We start from the raw sequence: 22,548 nt of genomic DNA, 5'->3' as shown, positions 1-22,548 counted from the left end.
CTTGCTGATTGAGCCAGCATATGGCTGACGTCTCAGAGTATCCTAAAACTCTGGCATACACTGAAATTTCTATGCTTTTTTTTTCAATTTTAGGCGTTTAAATAGAGTATTCATAATGAGTCCAGAACTTATGTCCAACGACAGCCTAACTTACGCTTAACCCACGACAGCGTAATGCCCATGAAATGTCACAAACCAGTATCCTTAGTGGACAGCATTGCGTCCGGAGTCGCCTGGACTTGCCCAGTCTGCATAAAAAGATTAATTTGATCACCAAAAAATAAAAAGAAAGAAGATTTGCAGTTGCAGCCGATTCAGCGTTATGTCTGCTAGGAAATTTGTTGGTCTTGGCCGTGGGGGTGAATGTAGGGAGGATCCATCACACACACCTTCTCGCTCACCCTATGATTGGGATGCAATCTTGAGGAGAACTGACGGTTTCCTCCTGTGAATCCTCTTTTATACAAAAATGCTGCCAAGATGCCATACAGTACAGTAGCTGTAAGTTGGACACACCTTCAGCAGTCGTCTGGAATATGTCAAATACGTTGATATGCGTTGGAGATAAGTTCTTGATAAGTTATGCATCAGTAATGCACAGGTTACTCATAGGTTTTGGATAAACTAGACGCCACAGCTTATAAGTAACTTACCTGTAACTTCTGTCCACGTATGCCATACGCTGGCGTCGACATACGGTGAACAGAGAAGTTTTTTATTTCTCGACGTACTCGCCGTATGTCGATGCGTTCCAGCGTGCTTCACCTTGTTCATAACTTATACAAAACGTACCCATAACTTATCAAACGTATGCCAGTGTTTTTGCAAGATTTTCCGTATGTCAGGCATATGCTGGTCCAAATTGTCAAGGTGTGACAGGGGCTTTAGGTATTGGTGCGATGTTACCTGCTCCTTGATATTGTGCAGTTCCTCCTGTAGTTCCCCCATCCTGCGTGCCAGCTCCTTTTTAACATGTTGCTCCGACTGGATTGCAGTGGTCAGCTCCATGTTCTCATTAGTCTGTCATAATGATGGAGTAACCAGAAACTTGGCTTTAAAATAAACTCTCAGTCACTTTTATGAAGTACTTAGGTTATAAATGGGCTTCATTAGCTTCAGTTTTTATAAAGCAATAGAGAAAACAAAGACACACATGAGAACACACTTAGCCCAAAGGGAAACAAACCAAGATGATAAAGTGAGCAGAAACAATAAGCTTAGTGAAACAGATTAGTAGAAATTTGGCCTCACTAGTTTAACAAAGCCATTTTGTAGCTCAGCCAGCTGGTCTTTCAGTGTCCGGTTCTGGGTGAGGGCCCGGCTAATCGTGGCCTTGTCTGACTGAACGTCCTCCAACATGCGACGGCGGTCCTCCTCCTCCTGAACTTGGCTTTGCATCTGCCGCTCCAACTCTCCCAGTCGTGCTTCTTGCTCTGAACAAAGGCGACTTAGCTGCTCATTATCTCGAAGCTGGAGGAGACATTTCAAGAAGAAAAAGAAAAGATTTTGGTATAAGAAACATCTAATTTGACTTGAAGAATATGAACAAACCCATGTTAAGATGTTTAGACAACAGAATACATACCTGTGCCTGGTACTGTTCAATAATTGCATCTTTCTGCTGTTGTAAACTACTCAGTGCCTCCTGCAGAGCTACCTCTCCCTCTGATGGTCCTGACGGCTGAGGCTCTGTGTTCTCTTGGGCTTCCTTCTCCACCGACAATAATGCTGTAAGCGAAAAAACAGTCATATTTCTGTGTATATATATTTTTTTTAGTAAAGTACTGAGAAAAGAAGCTGTGTAAATGTCTCACCTGCAGTATTTTTTAGCTCTTCAATGCTGGCCTCCAGCTCTTGGACCCTGTTGATGTTTCTGTCTCTCTCTTCTGCCACTAATGAGACCTTCAAGCACAGAAAGTTAAGAAACATTAGAAATAGTTACGTTTTCAATATTACAGCCAAACATATTTTATAGTACCTGTGCGAGCAGCTGCTCAGTCTTGTCCTTCCACACACGGCCCTCTTCCTGGATTCGTTCCACATAACAATCTCTTTCTGTCTTGAGCTGACCTATAGACTCCTGAAGCTGCAACAACAGAGATATAATAAGTAAGCTTCAGCTGAAAAAACTCAAAGTTCACCTTTATGTTTTAAGGATCATGTTTAGAATGCCACAAAAAAGGATCAAGACAATTTGTTTTTGCCGATTTACTGTCATCTATCATGAGTGGTAGCTTTAGATTAATCTCCAAATCTCTAAGAAATATTGAAAGAATTATATTATTTAAAAAATGCTACTCATGGCCTGTACTTGTATAGCGCTTTTTCAAGTCAGGAGACTTGACCAAAGCGTTTTACACGACATTCAGTCATTCACCCATTCATGCACACACTCACACACTGATGGTGGCAAGCTACATTGTAGCTACAGCTGCCCTGGGGCTCACTGACAGAAGTGAGGCTTCCATACACTGGCACCACCTCTGACCACCATCAGGAGACAATGCAGGTAAAGCGTATTTCCCAAGGACACAATGACACTGAAACCCGGGGCTCGGGCTTGAACCGTCAACCCTTTGATTTCAGGGCAAACTCATGCCATATGAAGTCTTTAGTCTGTTCATAACCCCCCCCCACTCCAGCTTCACTCCATGAATAAATAATAAAAAATAAAAACTCTAAGCACAAATATTCCTCAGATTCCTGATTCAAGTTCTATTCTTTATTTCTGTTGTAGATGTTAAAAACGAATTCACTGAATTTGAGTTCAAAACTTGATACCAAATTAACACAGCCTCGCAGGTGTGAGTAACAATGATCATGGGCTTAATGTTTCATAACAAACATGCTAGAAAATGGCGCTTCAAACCTGGTGATTGCGTGACTCCAGTTGCTGCTTTTCCTCCAGCAGTGACTCGAATTTTTGGTTGAAAGTCGGGGAATCTGACTGGCTAGAGTACTAGAGAGAAACAAAAAACACATTTTTCATTTCAATGTAAACAAATAAAAAAATGTGTTTATAATATGATTGAACATCATAATCTCAATAATGAAAAGCAAAAATAAGAGGGAGACATGTTTGAAGAACATAGTATTGAGTCTGTACCTGTTGCAACATGAGGTCAGCCATCTCCAGCCTCTTGTGAAGATCATCTACCTCCAGCCTCATCGCAGCATTATCGTGCGTAATCCGCCTTATCTGTTCGGACAGCTCTGAACTCTGCTGCTTTGACTCCTCACTTAAATTACTGTCAACACACAAACGCACCTTTTATTTAACTTAGCTGATACTTTCAGGACTTGCGATGCCTGCATACCTCTGTTTATTACAAAAGGAAAATTAGCTGATTGCAGTTGAAGGTCTTAAAAATTGAATCAAAAACCTTTTAAAAAAAGGTCAGAAAATATCTAAAGGTTTAAATTCACAGCAAAAAATATGTTATGTGCTCAGATAAACTAAGATAAAATAACTTACTTGAGTCTCAGCACCTCTAGCCTCAAGTTGTCTCTTTCTTTTTCAAGCTCTTTGTTTTGCTGAAGATAAAAAAAAAAAACACATTTAGGACTGAAGTATGTCTTTTCACATGTATAGTATCAAACAGAAATGAAAAAAATTTAGCATAAAAAGTACAGTTTATTAGTTGGTTTACAATAAAGTATGTTACCCTCTCAAACTGCTTCTGTTGTGTGGAGACACTAGAGAGAGTTCGCTCCAGCTCTGAAACTCTCTGCCTGGTTGTCTGCAGACGGTTATTGAGCTCCTCTGCTTCAGCTACACACACCGGGTCATAGCACATCATTACATGCATGAAAACATGGTGAACTTAAGTCTTTCCAAATTAACTTATTATGCAGACCTACCTGTTTTTTGCCGTGCGGCCTGTTGTGTGTACTGTAGGGCTGTTTGTAATTCTGATTTCTCTGACACTAGTATCCCAATAGTTTGGATATGAACCTTGAAGAGGACAAACGAACAAAGAAAAGATTTCTTATTGAAAGGGACAACAGAATATCAAGACAAAAATATTTGTTCAGGAAAATTCATACACAGGTGATAACTTAATACTTTAAAGGGCAAAAAGATAATAAATCTGAAAAAACAAAAGTATCACATAGAAGAAAAACATGAAATAGTTTTTACACATTTAATTCTGAGCAGTGATGAAGAGAGGATTTTGGATTACATTACCCTTTATTCATGAAAAATTTAGACCATATAGTTGTGCCCCCATTTTTTTCCTGTTGCTCATAAAGAATGCTTGAAAGGAAAAAAAAAACAAAAAAAGAGACCTATTTATCTCTTTACCTGTAACTGCTCCCGCATTGCTCCTTGCTCCTTTGAAAACTTCTGTTCGAATTCCTTTCGTTCCTACAGCCCGGAAATGACAAAATGCATGACTGACCAAGGAAAAAAAAAAAAAAAAAAAAAAAGATAATAGATAAAGCTCATAAAAAGGAAGAAAGAAAAAAAAAAAACCCTCAAACCTTTTGCAGCTGATCTGTGAGCTCCTGAGTTTGATGTACCTGTTAAATCAACATAGTATAAATTGGGATTAGAAATAAAACTTATGAAAAAAAAAAATAGCTCCAACATTAGTACAGTATTTTATATAATAAAGCATGGTTAAATTCTGAAGAGGAGTTTACATGCTGGCAACAAAAAAGCTATGGAAAGGAGAAAAATAGACCTGGTTGGTAATGTGTAAATATTTCCTGTTTGCCTAAAGTTTTAAGGTTATTGATGTAAGGGCACTAAACTTGCTAAATGACCCTTAAACACCATGCATCTTCTACCTGAGTGATAAAAGACCTATTCCAATATGCATCCTAAAGACTGCTTTCTGGATAAATGCCAATCCACCTGAGTAATGGAGAAAAGTTAAAAGATAAGTATGGTGGCCTGGTGGTTATGATAGCATGCAAAGTGCATTACAATGCATAGAGTAATGCAAATAACTGAAAGTGAGGGTGGGGGGAACACGATGCGAAAGAAAGGACACAGGTATGCATAAACACAGCTTCTTACCAGCTGCTCTAGCTTGGTATTGAGCTGAGAGTTTGTTAGCTTGCTAGATTCCAGGGCGGCTGCCAGCTCCTGGTTCCGACTCTATCACGTGCACACATGCATCCGGGAAAAAAATAAACAAAAAGCCACGGATAAGGTGAAGGAACAAAAGTCAAACAGAACAGAGGGGAGGAAGATATATATTCAAATGTGAATTATAAACATGGAGAAAAAATAATATAACTGCTAAAAATGGCGTGTAATATGCAATCAATGACGGAAAATGGGACATAATTAAAATAAAAGACTAGTTTTAAAGTACCTAATTAAACCAGACCTGGAGAGAGTAAATTCAAATCCTAATCAGAAATTTGTGAAAGTGGATTTAAAATGTACAAAACAGATTTCTGATGTAAAACAAAAAAACGTATTGCACCTTACCTCCAGTTCTACCGAAGGTACGGTCTCCCCGTTTATATAGGGGGCAGATGTTGACTGCAATGACAAGGAAATTGTAATTAATTGTGGCATCAAACTCAAACATGATCACATGCTTTAAATATCTGTGATATAAAAGACAATAAGGGGATAAAATATATCTTTTCCAATTTATTCAGTCTCTGCAGTCAGTTTGTTGTCCTTTCTTTGAACTGGAAGAACTTAGCGTAAATGCATCATGTTGTTACTGTTGACTTTCCAGATGCAAACATATTTAGTGAAGATGCTTTAAATCTGATAAACACACCAGGTGATGGAGACAGTGTGCCTTTGAGAAGGACTAACAGAGCTGAAACTGCTTCCATTGCATTCTTGCAAACAATAGATGCAACACACACATACACAGTGGCTCAAAATGTAGACTGGCAGGGTGTTTTGTTTGAAGCCTAACACAGCATGACAATGTATTAAACAGAAAGAGTGAGGGACAGACAGACGCAGGATGACTGGCCATAATAACGTACCTCAGAGACCAGGCCATTTAGCTGCTGCGAGATCTGCCGCAGGCTCTCTGTGGAAGACAATGGTCTGCAAAACATATGCCAGATGAGGCAAATTAGAAACGTTCTTGTTTTAAGCTACAAGCAGCAATAAGGATGCACTTTAAATGAGAGAGAAGGGTAAAATCAGCATTACACAGATGTATCAGTGTTAAAAAAGTAAGAAATATATTCTACAGGTACACCCAAAAATGATGGGAATTAAGGTAAACAAAAACGGTTTTGCTGTATTTCAGAATTTAGCAAAATAAAAGGTAAAACTCAACCGTCTACATCAAATGCAAAAGTAAACAATCTTTCCCCCTTTTTGAAGGTTAAACCAAAAATAGAATAGTCCTGAGGAAGGTATGCTAAATCTATTTAACAAGGCTGAATAAAAAGGTGTATGTATTTTAGAAACCTAAAATAACTCACCTATTTTCCTCCTTTAAATTACGATTACCATTGGTATCAGAGAAATCCTGTGCATAGAAAGATTTAAAACAGAGAGGAATCACAAAAAAAGCACTTCATGTGTAATTTTCTATTCTAATGCAAGAAACCAGAACTCCTGACAGGAACACGAATCCTTTGGCTGATAATGTTTTATGTTAACTTGTCATATAATGGAAGCTTAGATGTGGTTTAAACAGTAAAGACAAAAGCGTGCAGACAGAGAACAAGACACACCTGCAGCTCAGTGTTGTGACTGACGAACTCAGAGTTAGTAGCATTAGCGCTAGCAGAGTTAGACACAGGTGAGCCACGGCCAGACTCGCTGTGCGGCTCCTCCAGCAGCTGAGGAACAGGAGACCCCGCGGCCTCCATGTCAGCAAACATCTGAGGTAAGACATACACAAAAGTAGCAGCTGTTTTATTCTAAGGGAAAAATCTGTAAGAGGCAACAGAAAAAATAACAATAATCTAAAATCTAGCATGTAAATACAGGTTTAGGTCTATTTAATAAAAAATAATTTAGAGGGGTGTAAAACTAAACATGGGTGCGTTAAACTGTTTCATGATGTCATGTTTAGTTTGGTCCAGGCGTGCACCGCTTATACCCTAAAAATAAACATATTTTATCCAGCGAGACAGAATTAATGTTCCTAACAATGTTTTTAAGGAAGGACATGATTAACTCTTGCAGGCGTGATTAACAGCATTTCCGTTTTTAAGACCCTCCCACCTATTTAGCTTCTCTTGCCAGGGAACGTTATGACTTAGTGGTTTAAATTAACTTTAGGGAAACACAAAGGGCCAAAGTTGTCTGTCGACATTTTTTCAATGATGCTGGGTATGCAGCAGGCAACACGTCTAACTTGTTAACACGCTCAAAACGACATCATGCAAATGTGAATGTCTCTCATAAAGGGAAGAAGGAAATCAGTTTGGTGTGAAGCCTGATAACAGCAGCATTTAAACAAACTTTAGCTGGTAATTCAGATCTTAACAAAGCAATAGTACAGAATAAAGGAGTTAAACTACACTAACAATGTGTAATACAGGTTATTTATTGCAAGAAGTGCAGTTTATTTGAAATATTACCCAAATTAGTTGCTTTTTTATACAAATACTGTATTGTCTACTTGGCATATTTTAAAAACAAACAGTTTTAAGTCTTTATCTTCATTATTATTTGTATAGAAAACTAAGCAATCAAAGCCCTCCTTGAAAATAAAATTTGACTGCAGCATACTGTTACACCCCTGGTAGTTACCAATAAATGTCTAACCCTATTGTGCAAATATTTAAAGTTAATGTGTCATGTATTTAAGTTGATTGAAATAAGCATTTTATTTTTTTTTGTCCAGACCTGCCATAAACATTCCTTTATAGGAATCAGGCAAAGAATGTGTAGCTGCCAACCAGTGACACCAAACAAAGTAAGGTTAACATTTCTGAAAGCACTGAAATACAATGAGAAAAGAGTCCTGCATACTCCACATACTAAACTGTTTCAAATGTTTATTAAGAACATTAAGTTGTGTTTAAAGTCCTGGAGTTCAAGCAAACTTACGCACATTCTTGACCAGCAATATATAAAAAAGATTTTTACAGCAAGGCATGCAGAGGTGAGGAAGGAAATAATAAAGCAGAAACAGAGGGACAGAGCCTCACCTGATAGTTGCCATTAGGTGGGATGACTATGCCATTGCTTTGACTAAGGGCTTTCAGAATACTGTCAAACTACAGCAGGAAGAAACAGCAACAGAGAGACAGAGAGAAATTACAGGGCAGAGGGCAATTCAGAAGGTGACAGAAAAACAAAAAACAGAAGCATCTAACACGGAAGGAAGAGCTGCAGAATGTGAAGCAAATATAAATAGACTCATGCGAAAGAAGAAGATATGTTGCCAAAATCATCATTTGCAGTCACAATAAAGTCTAAATTACATTGGAATTAAACTGAATAAATTTGATTTCTCTTCTTTCTTTTTAACATGAATTCTACACATTAAAATTGATCTTAATTTGGGTAAACAACTTACAATTATGATAATCTTAGACTTTCTCAATCTACAATAATTATCCTCATAGAAGGAATAGCAAACAGGGTATGAAAGCAGCGGCAGTAATGAAACAAAGCAGAGTCAGTAATCAACAGGAAGAAGTAACATATGAACAGAGAGAAGACCAGACTGAAGTCTTCTCTCCATGTAAAATATGATGCAAAGGTAGAGATTATTACTTTACAAATGTTTCCAACCCATTCAGAGTAATGGGAATATCTTTGACTGCTGCAGAGTCAAGTCAGTGTTATTGTAACAGTGAGAAGTACAGCGACAGCTGTCTAAAGAAGGGGTGTGAAGGCAGGTCAAATGTCATGACGTAAAGCCCCGTTATGTCTACGTGCTAACTGAAAGCACGTCCTCAATCGCCTTATTAATCTGAGACCTTTAAATTGGAAAGCAGCTTGACTTAAATGTTTGGTAGCAACACACTGTTTTATTTACACTTTAAAGAAAAACAATAATGAGTTTACAATAAGTAACTGTTATAGTTACCAAGGTTGTTAGAGGCAGTGTTTAAAGTTTGATAATTGTATGAGACTCAACAGGCAGATAAAGGATGAAATGTTTATTTTGTCAATTGATTAAACTGTCTATTTTTGTATTATCTCATTAATAATACGAGTGCAAAAGCTGCCTTTTATTCAGAATTAAAGCCAAGTGAAGCTAAAGCTCTGCCACCTGTGCAGTTATGGATAGAGCTTATTCACAGGCAGAAAAAGTCTTTTCATACTCAATCATTATTTGTGTGTGTTTTTTTTTTTTTTTACTTCAGTATAATCACTGATCTGAATGGGTTGCCCTTTCAGCCAATGGCATGTCTGTATATCTCTAGTTAGCTACATGATTACTGAAATCAGCTGACAATTATTTCAGTAATGTGAGCTGCACAGTGAAGCAGAGGGAAGCACTGTAGCCTTGCAGCAAGCCGGGTTCTGGGTTTGATTCCCTGCCAACTTCTGCATGGAGTTCGCATGTTCTCCCCGTGCATGTGTAGGTTCTCTCCGGGTACTCCGGCTTCCTCCCAGTTTTAAAACATGACTGTCTAAATTGTCCTGAGATACTAGTGTGTCTGCGCATGGTTGTACGTCTCTGTGCTGCCCTGAAACTGGCTGGCGACCTATCCAGGGTGTACCCCGCCTTTTGCCCATAGATTCACTGAGAGAGACACTGGCCCAACCGCGACCCCGATGGAATAAGCTGAAGAAAATGGATGGATGGATATTTCACTAGTTCACTATTATTCTTTACACAATTAGCTACATAAGAAATGTGGACATGAATCAATGAATGTTTCAGCATATTTAAGAGCAGGTTTATCTTTTTTATCATCTAAATATTAAGTATACACTACTATAGTGTACGACTATACACTATAGAGTATATAACATTACCAATTATGTAAAAAATGTGGTAATGTAACATTTGCTTAACTTTATTGCGAAATCCGCGACATAGCTCTGCATTGGGCTACTTAATTTGTATTCAACATACAATGTAGGAAAAAAATTGTGTTACCAAACACCAATGGTTGAGTTCCACTAAAAGCAATTTACAGCGGTTTGTTTGGCCACATCCTCATGCTGTAGGACGCTTGACATTTTGCTAGGAGTTTGCATGGAGGGCAGCAATGCTCCACCTTCTTCCCTTCATGGCGTCATCACATATAAGGAGTTTCTTGGTGCTTGCTGGTATCAGATCAGCATTGCGTAACTGGATTTTTATCAAGTGCTTCACAGTGCATTACAGCTGGATAACATCCATGGTAGTTCCGTCTGACCTGGACCCAAAACGGTTATGCTGCTCCAGGGGAGGACCGCCAGGACAACAAAGGTATGGTAAGAACGCGTTCTGGAGCTGAGGCTAAGGGAGGATGGTCGAAGAGTGGACAAGGGTACCTGTGCATAGGAAACTCTCTTAGCTGTAATCACCCTAACCCTGAAATTCAACATCCTTCGTCACCACCCTGCTGCGCCCCAGACCGTCTGAACAAAGCAAAGCCTACAACCTCTGCTGTTCCTCCCGTCTTGCTCTGCTCCGATTTCTTCGGAGTTTTAAGGAGAGCATGCGCAATAATTAATTAATTTAATATGACATTAAAAAATCTCCCTCAGCATCCAGCATTTGTGCAGTTTCTTTCCAGATATTTTTTTGTTGTGGATTTTTGTAACAGGGATAACTAGGATCATGTTTTGTATGAACTATTTTTGTCTTCATCGATGCATGCAATAAGAAGTTTCTTTTGAAGTTGTGAGGTGTGCTCTTAGAAGTTTTGAATGGATTTGATTAAACTTTTAAGCCTCTCGGTATAAACTAAATAATTTGATGGAGACGAGAAATCTACTTCCTGGTATGAGGAAGTACCAATAGTCTGCATCCAGTCATTTAATTAAACGCTCTTAGTTTTTGGGAATAAATGAATTGTGCTCTAATTTTTAGTTACCAATCTTTCATTACCATATTTTAATTTGACAAACTGGATCTTCTCGCCATTCTTTTTCCTATTTGGTGCGATTGCAGATCTTAAACTGCCCGAAGCGAAGCGGAGCAAAAAACAGCTCGGCTCCGAGGACAGTAACGTGTAGAGGATGTGGAACAGCTCTCATTGATTAACACGACAGACAAGAACGCCGCACAACGTACGTGAGCTGAGCGCTGACGGAGTATGTGGAATCTGGGGGTTTGCGTGCCACTTGCTTGGCCAGAAGCGCGTTCTCTGCATCACTGCGCTCCTGAACATGCCTCTACATAAGGATAACACGTAAATCTAATGCTCCGTTCGTGTCATTTGCGTTCTGTGTGAACACACCGTAACAAAGCAATATACATGTTCTCAGAACACACTTCAATCTTAAATACAGTCTTAGAGAGCAATCTAATATAACAACCATGAATAGAAAACCTGGGACAAACTCACATTGTCTGGAGAATCTCTGTCTGCTGAAGGTGCATCAAGTTGGTTCAATTCCTTCACCTTGCGTTTCTTCTTGGTTCCTGCTCCACTTCCTCCTCCTCCCTTTTCTCCTCCCACCGAAGCAGGGGAGCTCTTCTGTTGAAACTCCTTCAGCTGAGCAACAAACCAGTAAAACAAACAGGATGTAGAAAGAGGCTTTAACCATCTCCATGTTTGCAAAATGCTGTAATTCCTTTAGAAAGATTATACTTAATGCCATTTTTATAATGAAAATAGAGCATGTAGGGTGTGTCAGGCTCAATACACATTTCTAGACACTAAATTGCAGAAAAAATATATAATCTATAATGAGGTAAGTGAGAGATCTAACACTTAACCTCCTGAAGTTGTTTCCCTAAAGCCAACAACTAATGAGCAGGTTTATCAAGTTAAATTTTGTCCAACATGAAGAGGTGATTAACTTAACTTTCATAACTATACTAATGCAACATCAAGCTAAATTAGCTGAAAAAAACCCCATCAGGTCTAGAAAAAAACAAAAAAACCAGACAATATCTCAAATATGAACGAGAAAAAGAGAACATTTTAGACACGTGGCGTTGAAAACTGTTACAGGAAATTAAAAAGTAATCAAGAAACTTTAAAAGAGCTTTTAAATTTAAACAAAAAAAAAAAACTTATTTAGATGCGTGGGCTAAAAACTCAATTTTGACGAATACAGCCATTAAGTTTGGTCCAGTTTTCATATAAAATTCCAAAATAGCCTCTGTCTGGAAGGAGAAGAGGGGTGTCAGCTGTCAAAACAGTCTCCTTCATCCCACCCAGTTCACTATGCTACCAACCAAGCTAATTTCATAGATTCCTCTACTTTCTGGAAACGAGTGTTAGTAGCTTAATTTCTAAATCTGATATTTCAGCGAACATATCATAAAGCTGCCCTTCTAATATGTTACGGCATACGTAGCCAAACATCCATATGATTCTGATCCTGTTTGCTAACGTTAGCTCCTTAGCACATTAAAAATCGTCAATCAATCTGTCTACGGTAGTCAGTGGATACTGGAAAAACGTTTGGTAAACACCCGAGTTACTCATTTAGGCATACAGTTTAACAATATATCGTAAATACATTTTTCAACTAAGAATGTTGTACATAATCTGGGAAGGGTAATGCTATCAATAGAGGCCAAAAGACAGGCACCGGTTTTTCCTGCTCAGTGAACCCGCGATAAGAGCGCGAGAGGAGGAGGGAGCCACAGCGGAGAGGTCGGACGACGTGTAATGACAACAGCCGTGCTCAGTCAAGGAATTTATAATACCGCGAATATAAACACGTTTGAACTAAACTTAAGGATGCAACATTGGAGAAGTAAACAGCGTGACATTCAGCAGAGTCACTTTACCTTTTTCTTAGCTGCAGCGAGTTTAGTTTGCCTACTCTGGTCGGCCATCCTGCTGCTTCGGTGGTCAAGCGACCGAACCACGTCATCAATAGGTGCTTCTACCAGTAGGGGGCGCAAGGGTCATATTTACCCTGGATAGAGTCAAACATTAATCATTTTAGTTTAGTGTTAAATTATTGTCCTTCTTTCATTCTCTTTTAAATGAAACTTTAAGATTCTAACCGCTAATATTTCCATGAGGCGTATAGGTTCCAGCTTAAAGGAAAAATACCAGTCGTAGTTAGGATAGGATTGGGTTTTAAAACAATAATAACTGTTAACGTACACTCAAAAGGTCACGGATTATCTGTATTGTTTTTGTTTATTTTAGAAAATCAACGACAAAAAAAGTCTAAAAGTGAAAGTGGTCTATGACTGAAATGCAAGAAACTGAAAAAGGACAGTTTCACTTCCTGCTTACATTCCTAGACTACAGCAATATAGCTCCCCCTAGCGTTGAAAATAATTATCCACCTCCTGTAATTTACATCTGGAGAGGAAAAAGGAAGAGAAAATCATCAATGTATTTATGTAACAACAGCTTTGTGTAAACCTATTGGCACATTAGTTTCCCATTATTTACATTGGAATGTACAATTCTATTATGTTGAAATTCTAATAAAAGAGCTAAATCCAAAAGACATTTTCCATTTATTTATTTTTTTCTGTTATCCATAAGTAAGCGGACCTTTATCATTTTAAAAATAATATATGAGGCTAATGATGTTTTTTTTATTTTCAAACATTAGCATAAATACTGATTCTGTTTTAAAGCAAGCTACTTATACTGAAGCTGTCATTTTTTTGGACACTCGCTTTTAAATATATTTAGGCTTTTATTTTTCAAAGAGATTTTGTGTGGAAATTACTTAAAAAATTTGTATCACCTATTAATTAGAGAAGGTAGAAAGACAAATCATAGTTTATAGTGAAGTTATAGAACTGCTTACCAAGTCATCCTAAATTAAGAGCTTATGAAAAAATGTTTTTTATATTCATTCGTACATTATAAAATAAACCTAATTCTGCCAGCAAGGTTCAAGTTGTATCATATTCAAAGAAATGGAATCGTTCATTTGGAGCTTCTTGATTTAAGGCTTTTATAACAACACAGATACCATTTGAACCTAATTAATTATGAACATCTGCATTGATTGACCTTTTTACTTTATAGACTTCCTAAACTGGATCTTGGTTGTATTGATATTCTGTAGTTTTCATGGTGTTTCTAGAACTTTCTTGAAGTATCCACTACAATCCTAGATCCATAGGACAAACATTATTTCGTAAATGTACACATTTGTGTTTTTTCCAGTTAAAAAAGGCAAAAAGGTGCTATTTTAAAATGACTTTAGGCCCTCTATACTAACTGGCTAATTTTAATGTGATGGTCTAAATGGTTTGATGGTTAAAAAGTATGTTTGTTGGAGTATTAATTTGAAAATATGTGCAGTCCTTATTCAGAAACCCCAAAGTGAAAACATAAATCATCCTTTCAATAAAATGTCCCTGGTGAAGCATTTGCCCTTAGTCATATACAGGAATTTGGGGTATTAATACACAGTCATTAATTCATTGTTGTGATGCTATAACAGCATCCACATCAGCTGTCTTCAAATTGTAGCTTTATGTGGGATCATTTAGTAAATACGGATAGTTAACAAGGACAGTGCTGCAAGAAACTTCAAAATGTATGAAACATAAAGATCAGATGCCTCTTTGCAGAGCTGTAGAGTGGCGTGTCGTTGCACCAACTGCTTTGAGGTTTCTTTCCGACTGTCAGCCAATCAGCGTCGGCGCAGCGGTGGACGTGCAGATGACGTTGCCTCAAACCGATGTGTACAAATCAGCGTCGGACAGCGTGCTCGATGTAGCCAATCAGCCCCTTCCAGCGAACGGTCGCTTAGCCAATCCCAGAGCTCCACGACAGGAAAGCAATAACGGCTTATATATGGAGACCGCACACTTCTCCAAGCATCATTCTACACACCGAGGATAAAGCAGAAGATACGCAGCTCACTCAGCTAGAGGTTGACTGGTTCTCTTCTCCACCGAGGCCTTTATATTACTGACAGCGCTGTAGTAACGGTATGTACATGGAAATTACACATACGCTGATATATACACTAATATTTCGTGTTTCAAACGGCACTAATTGGGAATAAATTTTTTTTTTTGTCTTTTATTGGAATGGGGTTTCAGTTTGCCTTTAAATCTTTTATCCTATTTTGTTCTTTTGTGTTTGCTATTGAGCAGCAAATATCTGTTCAAATTAGCTTAAAATTTGGGCATTATTTATCCAATATATAACAATTTCATTACATCCTTTTCCTATGTGTCTTTTTCTCAAAATGACTGCGTTTCCTGTTTTTTGAGAGAGTTGGAAATTACAGCAATTCTATAGATGGGTTAAGGTATAGAAAGTCAACACAATGTATGATGGAAACTGTTTAAAGAGGTTGTTTTGTCTTTGCAGGTTTCTTTCATATCTGTGTGAAGAAAAAGCGAAAGAAAGATGAAGCTAGTGTGGCTTGCAGTGCTTCTGGTCGGCGCTGTGCATGCTGATGATGAGGACAAGAAGGACAGCGTGGGGACTGTGATCGGAATTGACCTGGGAACAACTTACTCATGGTAAATAACTAATTTCAAATTATACCGAAATATTTTTTTTGAACTGCCAAATAAGTGATTGGGGTAACCTTGATTTATGTTTACAGTGTTGGAGTCTTCAAGAATGGACGTGTGGAGATCATCGCCAATGACCAGGGTAACCGCATTACTCCTTCATATGTGGCCTTCACCAGCGAGGGCGAGCGTCTGATTGGTGATGCTGCAAAGAATCAGCTGACCTCTAACCCCGAGAACACAGTCTTTGATGCCAAGAGGCTGATTGGTCGCACATGGGGCGACTCCTCAGTGCAGCAGGATATCAAATACCTGCCATTCAAGGTTGGTACTGATTTCTTTTGTCGTTGCAGTAATGATCAGGAATTGTTTTGATTAGGTTCTGTTCCATAAAGGCCTTTTATTGACGCTCCTTTTCTATTTTAGGTTATTGAGAAGAAGAGTAAGCCTCACATCCAGGTTGACATTGGTGGTGGCCAGATCAAAACTTTTGCCCCTGAGGAGATTTCCGCTATGGTGCTGACCAAGATGAAGGAGACTGCTGAGGCTTATCTTGGCAAAAAGGTAAGAAACCTTCCCAAGGACCTCTTGAATTTAAATCTTAAATGTACATCTGAACCATACTAAACTGTTTCTTTCATGCTCAGGTTACACATGCTGTGGTCACTGTTCCTGCCTACTTTAATGATGCTCAGCGCCAGGCTACTAAGGATGCTGGAACCATTGCTGGTTTGAATGTCATGAGAATCATCAATGAGCCGTAAGTATTAATATGGCAAGAAGTTTACAGAAACACTTTTTATTTATCCTTTCAATTAACCTGTTATTTGTTTCCCTTTAAATTTAGAACTGCTGCTGCTATCGCTTATGGCCTGGATAAGAGGGACGGAGAGAAGAACATCCTCGTGTTTGATCTGGGCGGCGGCACCTTTGACGTTTCCCTTCTTACCATTGACAATGGTGTGTTCGAAGTGGTAGCCACCAACGGAGACACCCATCTGGGAGGTGAGGACTTCGACCAGCGTGTCATGGAGCACTTCATCAAGCTGTACAAGAAGAAAACTGGCAAGGATGTGCGCAAAGACAATCGCGCTGTGCAGAAGCTCCGTCGTGAGGTTGAGAAGGCAAAGAGGGCTCTGTCTGCCCAGCACCAGGCTCGTATTGAGATCGAGTCCTTCTTTGAGGGAGAAGACTTCTCAGAAACCCTGACCCGTGCCAAGTTTGAAGAGCTGAATATGGTAGGTTCAGCTTTTTTTTTTTTTTTTTTTTTTAAACTTTACAATGTTGCAATCAGCTTTTTGAGGGGAAAAAAAATTAACTGTTTTGTTTTTTATTTCCCCAAAATCCAGGACCTGTTCCGTGCTACAATGAAGCCTGTACAAAAAGTTCTTGAAGATTCAGACCTGAAGAAGCCTGATATTGATGAGATTGTCCTTGTTGGAGGCTCAACTCGTATCCCTAAGATCCAGCAGCTGGTGAAGGAGTTCTTCAACGGTAAAGAGCCATCCAGGGGCATCAATCCTGATGAGGCCGTGGCGTACGGAGCTGCTGTCCAGGCTGGAGTGCTTTCTGGAGAAGAGGACACTGGTAAGCTTACTTCACTACACTGAAATTGCTAAATTTGATGCTATTGAGCTTTTTCTAATCCTTTGCTAAATATCTACCTGCAGGAGAAGTGGTCCTTCTGGATGTCTGCCCCCTGACTCTTGGTATTGAGACTGTTGGAGGAGTCATGACCAAGCTGATCCCCAGGAACACTGTGGTGCCAACTAAGAAGTCCCAGATCTTCTCTACAGCTTCAGATAACCAGCCAACTGTCACAATTAAAGTTTATGAAGGTAAGAATTGGACACTCCAAATGCTTGTTTGAAATTTTAAAGTATGTGAAATAAAATATTGCAAAAGCCTTATCATATTTTTTATTTTATTTTTTTTTTATTTTTTTTTTTTTAGGTGAGCGTCCTCTCACAAAAGACAACCACCTGCTGGGCACCTTCGACCTGACTGGCATCCCCCCTGCCCCCCGTGGAGTTCCTCAAATTGAAGTCACCTTCGAAATTGATGTCAATGGCATTCTGCGCGTTACTGCTGAAGACAAGGGAACGGGCAACAAGAACAAGATCACCATCACAAACGACCAGAACCGCCTGACACCTGAAGATATTGAGCGAATGGTGAACGATGCCGAGCGCTTTGCCGATGAAGACAAGAAGCTGAAGGAGAGGATCGACGCCCGCAATGAGCTGGAGAGCTACGCCTACTCTCTGAAGAACCAAATCGGTGACAAGGAGAAGCTTGGAGGCAAACTGTCAGATGACGACAAGGAGGCCATTGAGAAGGCGGTTGAGGAGAAGATTGAGTGGATGGAGTCCCACCAAGATGCTGACTTAGAAGATTTCCAGGCCAAAAAGAAGGAGCTGGAGGAAGTTGTTCAGCCAATCATCAGCAAGCTCTACGGTAGTGCAGGTGGACCTCCACCAGAGGGTGCTGAGGAGCAGGAGAAAGATGAGTTATAGGCAGGCTTGAAGTCTTCAGTTGCCCCCTTCCCTTATGGTGGCATACACTTGAACTGATGGGACTCAATAGAGAGGAGTGGCAGGGTTGGGGTGACGATAACAAGCAAACATGCTGAGTTTTCTGAAAGACTTGAAGGGGGAAAAAAAACTTCAGTGTGAGAAATGTCCTTCGCTGCAAGGCGGAGATTCGTCAGCCCAGATGAGGCTTGTTGCTGCTGTTCTCAGGCAGTCTTGAAGGGGTTTTGTGAAAAGGGGCTTATTTGGGTGGGTGGGAAGATATTGAATAAAACACATGATGGGGTGTCTGTGGGATCAAAGGCTCTGTTCACAGGCAGCGTTCAGTTATTTATTGTACTTCTGGAAAGACACTGAAATAAATGTTTGATACAAACTGTTAACTGTTCTCATGATGCATTCATTTTTATGTTGTAAAAGATTTATTCAAATTAAACATTTTTAAAGACCATATATGGTTTCAGCACCTTATTTTAAGGACTTTATTGTCATGTCAAACTAGGTTGTTTTTTTTTTCTTCCAACTGAACACTTAGCTTTAGCTTAAAAGCTAGCAGTTTAACCAATAAGGTTACACTGGGGTCTTATCCTGAAGTTTAGGCTAGAATCAATGAGTATTTGTCTACAATAGTGTTGAACTTCCTGTAGACATGCGAAAACGTTCAATCCAAACCAGTTATATTAATTTAAAAATGAACCTTGTTTCACTGTATAAAACAATTTTATTTTACAACTGTCACAATACAGTCATTAAAGATGACACCTTGGGTGTCCATTCCTCCAAACACAAATGCTAGATTAATGGTTTCAAAGTCTGAACTGTAGCTATGGGTCCCATCTGCATTCTCGTCCCCATGAGGCTGCCATGGCAACAAACACATGGAATGGTCCAGGCGGTTTGGTGGCAAATCTCCATCAAATTTCATCAGGGTCCATCTCTTCTTCTCTGCAAACATAGAACATTAAATGCATCACAGGAGGAAAATTTGATTTCAAGATGATGGGAAGCTAGCAAAGTGTACCAGTGTTAAATCTGTGCATAGAGTTGATGGCACCATCTGCAGTCATCCCTCCGAATATGTAGATATTGGTTCCCTGTACCACTGCTGAATGAGCTGCTACTCCTGGGGGAATATCTCCTTTTGATTGCACTTTTTCCCACTTCATGAGGCCTTCAAATAAAGATTTCAATTTTAAATTAGTCTGAACTTCCACTGATCATACCAGAGTATATGTTTTTACCTTGGTAAGAGGCTTACCCGTGTCCAGGCAATGCATATCACTGAAGAACCTCTCTCCAGCCATCCCTCCATGAATATAAATCTTTGAGCCAACAGCAGCTATAATGTGTCCATGTCTGGATGCAGGTTGCCTACCTTGTGTTTCTGGCTGAAACCAAGTTGAAGAAACTGGAACACAGGTTTATTCAAGCAGAATTAGCATTAATCTCCATATTTTATAGCACAATGTTAGCCCAACAGTAACTGAGTCCTTTTTGCTTTTGAACACTTAAATCAGTCACAACTGTCTGATTAAAGTAAGACTGGTTCTGAAGTCAAATTAAATTGTTCTCTTCAGATCTTAAAACGGTTAATCCTCTAATTATCAAACTTTAATAATAATTGCTTATAAAAAAAGAAGAATATATAAATACTTGAAAAACTGGCAAGGGGAACAGTAAAAATATTTATTTGTGCTGTAATATTGTAATATTTTATAGGCATACTGGTTCCCCTCTTTTGCAATGACTGGGTGCTGGTAGAGGATCACTGAAAGAAATAAAGTGGCATATTTGCCTTTGAGACACGACTGAACTCTACGTTAGGAGAGAAATGCTTGTTTAAAACCTTCTTTTGTATAGCACTAGTATTTATAAGATCAGATCCACTTTAAAAATATTGATAAATGTCCAAATGGTTGAATCAGAATTGCTGATATAATTTTCACCCTGTGCATCTTAGGAAAAAGTGCCAAAATACAAACGTCTATTGACACTTGGTTCCTTAAACTCCATAAATTGCTCAGAAAGACAATGTTATTGGACTTAGGACCTCTTTTATTTTCTCTCTTCCTATAACATTTGTATAGTGTTTGTCTCACATCAACCTCTTAAGCTATCATGTTTGCTAAACCTCTTCTAATTTACTTCCATGTTGCAATCTGGGGTTATGATCTGTTGTTTTATTATGTCCTTGCAGGCTAAAAATACTCTGATTTTTTCTCTAAAATAAATGTATTTGTGTAAGAAAACAAAAAAATGAAAGTACAAATATTGGTACAGATGTATCATTGTTGTTAGTTGCCAGTTATTGACAGTGCAAGCAAATTAAACAACAAATAGCATATCTTCCTCATGACTATTTTGTTTCTGGTTCAAACTTCAAAAAGGGGGAAAGATAGTTTATTTTGCATTTGATGTAGATAGTTGAGTTTTACTTTTTATTTTGCTAAATTCTGAAATACTGCAAAACCATTTTTTGTTTACCTTAACGACCATCATTTTTGGGTGTACCTGTAGCATATTTGCATCTTTGTAACACTAATACATGGGTGTAATACTGATCTTACCCCTGTCTCTCATTTAAATTGATGTTATGATGATGATTTTATGATGATCAAAGATGTTGAAGAACAGGCTCATTGCATGCTAACCTGTGTCAAACACATGAAGTTTGGTGTCTGAGACGGGTGCAGCGCCTGCCTCCCCACCAGAAAACACATACAGTCTGTCTCCTATACAAGCTGAATTGGTGTGGTACGTCCTTGCACTTGGAGGTTCCCCGTTTGCTTCTACCTTCTTCCATTGAGGCTCCTTGTCTGAAAAAACAAAATAAAACAGCATTTTTATTCTGAAATTAGAAACTGCTGCTGATAAAAAGGGAATTTGAAGAGGATATTACCAGACAGCAGTATTTTCTGGATACATCTACGATTCCCTGTCTGCTGTGCCCCTCCAAACACCCACAGACACTGTGGACAACCTTCAGACACAAAACTGCAGTGTTCATATCGGGCATCTAAACCTTTCCAATCCGGTATGACCCACTCATGATTATCTGGTAAAGAGAAACAAAAATGGAATTTGCAGAAAAATCTGACATGTAGAAATAGTAGAAACTGTAATGTGATCATGTGGTTATGCTTGATATGTAAGAAGTACATCTTAAAAAGTTTCTGTGAATATTTGTACCAAGATTTATAACATATGACTCAGAGAAACTGCCACTGGGGTTGGCTCCACCGACGATTACGATTCTTCCTCTTCCTCCATCTTCAGAGGGAACAAACATGCAGGTATGACCCACACTAACACCTGGAGTGCTTCCACCTGGCATCAATGAATACCTGTCGACAGCAAGAAAATAAAATAAACAATGCTACATTATTAACATTAATAGCACAAATGATCGTTTTAATTATACGCACCAGACTCCATCTTTAGGTTTTTCTAGCGGGTCAAGAACGGGGAGAAACTCCATGGTGCTCAGCGGTGCAGTTTATTCATTCAAACTGTTTTTATTGACTCTTCACGAGATTTCTGTAGCAGGTATTCACAGAAGCTCTTACGTAGAAAGTAGTAAAAACAACAAAATATGACTTTGATTTATTGACCAAAATATGACTTTGATGTAATATTATCTTTCCCTTTCTCTAGACTAAAATTAAACTTTATTTTCAAGCCTTGGAAAACAGCTTCGTTTGTTTAGAAAGCTCGAAGTGGAGACCTGAATAACAGCATTAGCTCTACCGTAGCTTAGCATGTGTAGCACTTCCTCACTGCCAAACTATTTCTACGGAATAAATTTGGCAGAAAAAAAACTATAATATATTTTTTAACAGTTCGCTGGAAGTCTGTGTTAAATCATCTGCTAAAAGTGTAAAATAAACTTTCTACGTTTACTCACCAGCTTTGATATCTTGGACTAACCGTCCCCTTAGAGAAAGAAACATATCTGAGCATGCGCACGACAACCATGACAACTACGTCTGAATCCGATCAAGCAGCGTAGCTAACGTAAAAACATGCGCACAATTTATAGCGTAGAGCTCAACCCCAAAAAGTACGAAAAACTAATAAACTAACATTTCCACATTACTGGTTTAGATAAAGAGTTCACAAAATGAAAAAAATAAATAAATAAATTACCATAATTTGCGGCACTATATATAAACAATTTTTTTTTCATGTATTCATTCTCAGGTAATTGTGCCAGTTGATCAATTTAAACTCACGAGTCATATTATAAGGAACAAACAAAAACAAACAAACAAAACAAAACAACATAATAATAAATAAATACGGGCAGGCATAAATAAACACGATAAAAAAAAAAAAAAAAACAGCTGAAGGAAATTTAAAAAATGTTTTTGACCATACCCTCAGTTTCCCTACTATTTATGATTTGTTTGCCCTTACTATAGGTTAGATGTGTAATACATAAATAACATGCTTATCTAATTGATCGGGTGATAACTAAGGATTAATGGATAGCTACACCATTTGACAAATTTAATTATTTTTATTTTAGTTATCACTATTTGGCC

General features: G+C 38.5%; 3 protein-coding genes across 9 annotated transcripts in view; 1 reads left to right on the top strand and 2 right to left on the bottom strand.

The window, feature by feature from the left end:
* golga2 (golgin A2) overlaps positions 1-12,940 on the bottom strand; it is a 20,810-nt gene extending 7,870 nt beyond the window's left edge. For 2 of the 6 annotated variants that reach the window (XM_015392561.1, XM_015392570.1), the window contains exons 1-20: positions 12,810-12,940; positions 11,410-11,559; positions 8,101-8,169; positions 6,673-6,822; positions 6,418-6,464; positions 5,968-6,031; positions 5,447-5,500; positions 5,027-5,107; positions 4,486-4,524; positions 4,307-4,369; positions 3,862-3,955; positions 3,666-3,772; positions 3,476-3,534; positions 3,107-3,248; positions 2,870-2,959; positions 1,979-2,086; positions 1,815-1,902; positions 1,586-1,728; positions 1,252-1,470; positions 907-1,020 (exon numbers count right to left, since the gene is read on the bottom strand). In XM_015392561.1, coding sequence (XP_015248047.1) covers positions 907-1,020; positions 1,252-1,470; positions 1,586-1,728; positions 1,815-1,902; positions 1,979-2,086; positions 2,870-2,959; positions 3,107-3,248; positions 3,476-3,534; positions 3,666-3,772; positions 3,862-3,955; positions 4,307-4,369; positions 4,486-4,524; positions 5,027-5,107; positions 5,447-5,500; positions 5,968-6,031; positions 6,418-6,464; positions 6,673-6,822; positions 8,101-8,169; positions 11,410-11,559; positions 12,810-12,857 — 1,929 coding nt within the window. In that variant the 5' untranslated portion in view covers positions 12,858-12,940. The remainder of the gene's footprint in view (positions 1-906; positions 1,021-1,251; positions 1,471-1,585; positions 1,729-1,814; positions 1,903-1,978; positions 2,087-2,869; positions 2,960-3,106; positions 3,249-3,475; positions 3,535-3,665; positions 3,773-3,861; positions 3,956-4,306; positions 4,370-4,485; positions 4,525-5,026; positions 5,108-5,446; positions 5,501-5,967; positions 6,032-6,417; positions 6,465-6,672; positions 6,823-8,100; positions 8,170-11,409; positions 11,560-12,809) is intronic. The other 4 variants (XM_015392587.1, XM_015392595.1, XM_015392578.1 and 1 more) reach the window with 4 other exon arrangements.
* Positions 12,941-14,781: 1,841 nt separating this feature from the next.
* Positions 14,782-18,387, top strand: hspa5 (heat shock protein family A (Hsp70) member 5). The gene is made up of 9 exons (XM_015392416.1): positions 14,782-14,936; positions 15,325-15,479; positions 15,566-15,797; positions 15,900-16,037; positions 16,121-16,233; positions 16,321-16,711; positions 16,823-17,060; positions 17,144-17,311; positions 17,427-18,387. Exons 2-9 carry the CDS (start codon positions 15,364-15,366, stop codon positions 17,987-17,989), a joined length of 1,959 nt encoding a protein of 652 aa, XP_015247902.1. The 5' UTR covers positions 14,782-14,936; positions 15,325-15,363; the 3' UTR covers positions 17,990-18,387.
* A 320-nt stretch (positions 18,388-18,707) lies between these two features.
* Positions 18,708-21,977, bottom strand: rabepk (Rab9 effector protein with kelch motifs). Of its 2 annotated transcripts, none has more exons than XM_015392439.1 (8): positions 21,909-21,952; positions 21,430-21,541; positions 21,194-21,348; positions 20,904-21,059; positions 20,656-20,820; positions 19,263-19,412; positions 19,026-19,175; positions 18,708-18,949 (listed from the first exon to the last, which is right to left on the bottom strand). In XM_015392439.1, exons 2-8 carry the CDS (start codon positions 21,480-21,482, stop codon positions 18,726-18,728), a joined length of 1,053 nt encoding a protein of 350 aa, XP_015247925.1. In that variant the 5' UTR covers positions 21,483-21,541; positions 21,909-21,952; the 3' UTR covers positions 18,708-18,725. The 2 variants fall into 2 exon arrangements, with proteins under 2 accessions (XP_015247925.1, XP_015247917.1); XM_015392431.1 differs by having other exon boundaries at positions 18,711-18,949; positions 21,430-21,565; positions 21,909-21,977.
* Positions 21,978-22,548: the final 571 nt, after the last annotated feature.

This window comes from Cyprinodon variegatus, unplaced genomic scaffold (genome assembly GCF_000732505.1).
Source record: "Cyprinodon variegatus isolate N-32 unplaced genomic scaffold, C_variegatus-1.0 Scaffold23, whole genome shotgun sequence".
Classification (NCBI taxonomy): Eukaryota; Metazoa; Chordata; class Actinopteri; order Cyprinodontiformes; family Cyprinodontidae; genus Cyprinodon; species Cyprinodon variegatus.
This window is presented reverse-complemented; position numbering and strand designations above follow the sequence as displayed.